At 35.6% G+C, this 5,647-nt stretch overlaps 1 protein-coding gene across 1 annotated transcript; it reads left to right on the forward strand.

The window, feature by feature from the left end:
- The first annotated feature begins 1,404 nt into the window (after positions 1-1,404).
- On the forward strand, positions 1,405-4,238 carry LOC122044356 (WAT1-related protein At5g64700-like). The gene is made up of 6 exons (XM_042604856.1): positions 1,405-1,583; positions 2,780-2,962; positions 3,034-3,280; positions 3,349-3,507; positions 3,606-3,757; positions 3,868-4,238. The coding sequence occupies exons 1-6, from the start codon at positions 1,438-1,440 to the stop codon at positions 3,947-3,949; spliced, it is 969 nt and encodes a 322-aa protein (XP_042460790.1). The 5' UTR covers positions 1,405-1,437; the 3' UTR covers positions 3,950-4,238.
- The last annotated feature ends 1,409 nt before the right edge of the window (positions 4,239-5,647 follow it).

Below are 5,647 nucleotides of genomic sequence, written 5' to 3' on the forward strand. Positions count from 1 at the left end.
CTTCCATAATAACTGAGGTATTTGTTTCTTTATAAAATCAGTATAAAAGAAACGACCTCTAATGGTCCTACTCAATACACTCTAAATGTACTAATGTAATTATATAGTCAAGATAAACTAATTCCTAATTACACTACGACCTTCCAATGGTTTGTTCCTTTCCATTTTGGTCGTGAGCTGCTGTTTATAATTTATAAGGTATTGATAACATCATCTTCTGTATGTGGCACCACATACTATGTTATCTACAATATAAATTAATTGAACAACTACAACTAAATGTAGACAATTTGACCAAATGTGATTCTTTATTCAAAATAAATGTTTACAAAAGCTTAGGCTTTCAGTATACAATCTAACACTGACTTGTACGCCAGGTCTGTATCTCAACCTGCATCTGTGTCTCGCCCGAGGTCTTTCCTTCTGTGCCTTTATCTGGCCTGTGGGCTCTTCCCTTAGCTATACTTGGCCTGTGGATCCAATTCTTGGCTGTATCCGGCTTGTGAGCCCCGTTTTTTTATTGCTATCGGGGCTAGATCCGGTCCAATTTGGAATCCTATCTTTTGATTGCTCCATCTGCTGGGATTCTGACCATAGTCACGTAAGCTTGATTCCTGACCTCCACGTAATCTTGACTCCTGACCTCCACGCAAGCTTGACTCCTGACCTTCACGCAAACTTGACTTCTGACCTCTACGTAAGCTTAACTTTTGACCATCCTGTGGTCTTAACTCTTAACCACATCATCTTACTGACCACATCATCTTACTGACCCTATCATCATGCACCGTATCAATATGAATATATGATAAATGTGATATTTGTCTTAGTAGAATGTGACGTCTCATTAATTAATATCTAGAGAGATATACAAGACTTCTTTTCTGCATCGTTGATATAAAAGGAGTCTGCTTCCGTAGGCAAAGGTACGATTTTTTCCAACACACACGTACAAACTCTAGTATTTTATTACTATTCATCTTCTTCATCACCTCTGTCAGAGATTTGACTTGAGTACCAGAGTGACTGAATCGGAGCACTCCTAACCTCCATTCTTACACTCTCTATCTCTCTTTTTAGCTTTGCTAACTTTCCAAGCGATCAACCGCTCATCCCACTCATCGGTGACTCATCCACTATGGTCTCCCATTTTGATTTGCCATTAATTGTTTCAATTCCAATAATTAGTTTGAATTGATGCAACTTTAAGTTTGATTTCGATGTATCCCATTGCTTTCAGCGACAATAAAGTAAGATCGCATTATATTAGTTTTGAGATGAGTGTGAAGTCCACCAATATGCATGGGCGATGGGTGGCAAACACTCGATCGCTATCCAGCTGCTTCCTAGTTATAAAAGGCACCAATTCGATTAGCATTTTGGATGCATATATATATGGCGATGGGCAACGTCAAAGCTAGCGCTCCCTACGTCGCCATGGTCATCGTCCAATCGACTTACGCAGGCTCCACTACCCTTTGCAAGCTCGCACTGGAGCAGGGGCTCAGTGTCCTTGTCTTGACAGTGTACAGGCATCTGATCGCTCTGCTAGTCTTTGCTCCTCTCGCGTTTGTGCTCGAAAGGTATGTTAGAGCTTACTAAAAAAAAACAGCATTACAGATGAGTTTTTCTGTTACTAGACGAGGTTAGCGACTGAATACAGACGGAAAAATTACGTCAATATGAATTTTATCGCTGCCTATATTTAGAGATGTAATTTTAACTTCTGTCGTTAATTAACTACGGAACATAAATTCCGTCTCTAAAATTAGAAACGGAATATTAGAACCTTCGCTATATATGTAAACAATGTTAATTGACATTAGTGACGGAATATTAAATGTCATCACTAACTAGTGACGAATTTTTAATAGTCGGTCTTAAAATATGGCAATTTCAAGTATTCTTGTGCCAAAATTAACGATGAAATATTAAAATTCTATCTCTAATCGGAGAAGGAATTTTAATATTCTTCACTAATTAGAGACGAATTTTAATATTCTATTTCTAACCAGCGTCAGTTTTTTAATGATCCGTCGTTAACTAGAGATGACTTTTTAATATTTGATTGTAATATATGGTGATTTCAGGTATTCAGGTGCCAAGATTAGCCACGAAATATTTAACTTCTTAGAGACGGAAGTTTATTTTTCCATCTCTAAATAGCAACTGAATATTAAAATTCTGTCTGTCTTTAATTAGCGGCGGAAATTTAATAGTTGGTCGTAATATATTATGATTTTAGACATTCTTGTTGCCAAGATTTGCAATGGAATTTAATTTTTTATCATTAATTAACGACAAAAAATTAGATATCTGTAGCTAAATATTGAAAATTTTGACATTCTAAATCTATTTCTGCGTTCATCTTTATTTATATGTCATATCAACTAAAATCATTACATACGATATTTTTCAAACAAAATAATACATTCATAATTAAACAAACATAACACAAAATAACATTTGAATGTAAATATCCAAACACAAGTATAATACCACAACATCTCGGACACTAATAAGTAATAATCCAACACAAAACTAAAATTAAATATCCAAGTAAAAAATAAAGATAAATATCAAAACATTTCTAACAACATAGGAATGTATAGTACTACAACATTTTAATTTTAAAAATATAATACAACACTTTCTAGTAAAGAAAAATCTAATTCAAAACTAACAAGTAATAATAAATCTGATAAAAAATTTAATACAATAAATTATTAATAAAACAGAGAACAAACTAGCATACTCGTTAATTTAATAATTGCTGCAGGAACCAAAGGCCCTCCTCCTTGCCATGTCCTGCTCTGGCGAAGATTTTCACCCTCGCTTTCTTCGGGATAACTGTGCATCAAAATGTGTTCTATGTCGGTCTGGGTTATGCTTCTCCCACCGTCGCCAGTGCCCTGAGCAGTGCCATCCCTGCTTTCACCTTTCTCATGGCTGTCATGTTGAGGTTCGGTTTTCGATTAATTCAGAATTACAAGAACTAATTAACTAACTAATCACATAACCCTGAGCCAGCAGGATGGAAAAGGTCAGCATCAGGAGTGCCAAAGGAAGGGCCAGGCTTGTGGGTACCATCTTATGCGTCGGAGGTGTCCTGGTATTCACCTTTTGGAAGGGCCATCTAATGGAGGGCTTTGTCAGAAGACCCTTGCTCGGCGACGTGCATGGCAGAGGCCCAATAGCTAGGAAAGAAGGAGATTGGCTTAAAGGGACCGGTCTCATACTGACCAGCTTTGTGGCCTTCAGTGCATGGCTCATTCTTCAGGTTAATCAATTACTAAGACAAATAAAATTATTAAGACAAATAATTCCATCATGTTGAATTAATTACAGGCAGTTGTTTCGGGAATCTACCCAGCGAGACTGTCGATGAACACCTTGATGTGCTTCTTTGCCTTGGTGCAGTCCTCTACAATTGCTCTCGTCTTCGAAAGGGATGCTTCGTCGTGGAGGTTGGACTGGAACATACAGCTTCTAGCAATTATCTACTGCGTATGCATCTTCTTCGATTCGACTTAATTTCACAGTTAATTAGAACTTTAATTTCCTGAACAGTATGATATATATAATTAATCAATGTGCGGCGGCAGGGGATTGTGATATCTTGCCTCACGTACTACTTGCAAACATACTGCGTTAGCGAGAAGGGTCCGGTGTTCGCAGCAACATTCTCACCGTTGCTATTGGTGATAGTGGGGCTAGTCTCGGCCTTCGTCTTCGCCGAACGGCTCCATATTGGCAGGTAATGAATTAACCATGCTGAATCATTCATTGCCGTTTGCCATGGCTTCTGAAAACTAGAAATATAATTCTAGAGTTTAAATAAATTAATTAATGTCGTTGTTCGTGCAGTTTGATCGGAGCCATCATAATCATTGTGGGACTCTACTGTGTTTTGTGGGGGAAGAGCAGTGATTCCGGTGACAAAAATTGACAAGGATAGTGGAGCTGAACAGAGTTGCAGGGATGGGTGTAGCTCGTAGTAAATGCAACTGGATCACAAAAGCTCCATGTGCTATACGTGTTAAAAATAATATTGAAACAATTAGTTATAAAAGCGAGGAGGACCAGCATGACAATAAAGGAAAGAAGCTGAAACATCAAAACTTCAACAGAAGAAAATCAAATCAAATCAAATTTTCTTATTCCCATTAATTCTAACTTCCGGTGCTCTCTCATTACATGCACACACTGTTTTTGGAACAGTTTGATTGATTAAGGAAAACGGAAGCTATCTATAATTTGGTTCAGTACGTTGAATGATAAAATCAGATGTGCAGTGTTGGGAGCACTCTCATATAATTGTTGTGGTTATCTGTCATATCAGTTAGAGATGTGATTTAGAGGTAAGTAAGGTTGACGTGACTAGTCTTTGACCTGATGAATAGGAAAGCCATATGATAAGGTCAAAATTCGGTAAATATAAGAATCATGTAGCGTGCTTCAGGACTCGATCAATATAGCCTACACGTGACGTCTCAACAAACTCTGACTCGTCGAGCTAAACCGACTTTCCAAGTCATCGAGTTGTCGACCTCCAAACCTCTCGAGCTCACAACATGCGGCCAGGCCGTCTCAAAATTTCCCGAGGTCCTAGATAAAAATAAATTTAAAGAATCCTTTAATATATTTGAAATTTTTTTCATTAAGTTTTTTTTCATTTGGATTTGGAATTGAGAATGATCGGTTTAAAAACAAACTGATTTATTTTTAAAAAATAAAATATTATTTTTATATAAAATTTTAATTTTTTTTGCTAATATTTAGATTCTTTTAACACAGTTAAATTATTTAATCTTTTTGAGACATTGAACGTAAATAAAGCTTTATTAATTTTAATTTTAAATTTTTTTATAAAGCATTTTACTTTAAGTTGTATAGATAAAAAAAAAAAATCTTTGATTCATGTTATTATCGAGAAAGAAAAAGAAAGAGTCAGAAAGAAATATTATCAGCAAGGGAGGAGAAGGGTGTTCTCTGATAGTATCACCGGCGAGAGAGCATAAGCGTACAAAATTATCAATGAGAAAAGAAAAAAGTAATATTAACATACAAAATTAATAAGAAGAAAAGAAATAAGTACGAAATATTGGGAAAAACAGTTAGGATTTTTTTTAGAGATATTGAGAAAGAAAGAGTTTATTAGTTTTATAAGATATATAATTAAATAGAATAAAAATATTGGCTAAGTGTAATTATGAGGAAATAAGATTAAATAAAATAAAATCTTGGTTAATTTAATGTGTAAATAGGAATAATGAATTAATTAATAAGATGTGTATACTATCATTAATTAATATTAATGACCCAATTTATTTTTTTTAATATCTTTATTTAATTATTTATCAATAGACCCCAATAATATTAGGACCCTATCCATAGGTCTTAATGACCTATGCCTTGAGCCGTGCATGTGACGGTATTAAAGCAGTATTAATGGGTCTTTTCTCCCTGCATAAGGTGATGATAGGAGGGGGCTCTCTCTCACTCTCTATAACCACCCTACTTCTTGTATTTATCTTTTTCCTCTATTATCAAAACATTATGCTGCAGACTTAGGCATTAGAGTAACTTCGCTGGGAATCTCAACGAGCTCCTTGATGTTTGCTACTTGTTGTAGGAATCATCATGC

This window comes from Zingiber officinale, chromosome 2A (assembly GCF_018446385.1).
Source record: "Zingiber officinale cultivar Zhangliang chromosome 2A, Zo_v1.1, whole genome shotgun sequence".
Taxonomy (NCBI): domain Eukaryota; kingdom Viridiplantae; phylum Streptophyta; class Magnoliopsida; order Zingiberales; family Zingiberaceae; genus Zingiber; species Zingiber officinale.

What these genes read in the sequence shown, in the direction of transcription:
- LOC122044356 (XM_042604856.1), top strand. Translation starts at nt 1,438, where the DNA reads ATGGTCATCGTCCAATCGACTTACGCAGGCTCCACTACCCTTTGCAAG. An exon ending in GTGCATGGCTCATTCTTCAG is followed by an intron (nt 3,281 to 3,348) that starts GTTAATCAATTA and finishes AATTAATTACAG; the next exon opens with GCAGTTGTTTCGGGAATCTA. An exon ending in TTCTAGCAATTATCTACTGC is followed by an intron (nt 3,508 to 3,605) that starts GTATGCATCTTC and finishes GTGCGGCGGCAG; the next exon opens with GGGATTGTGATATCTTGCCT.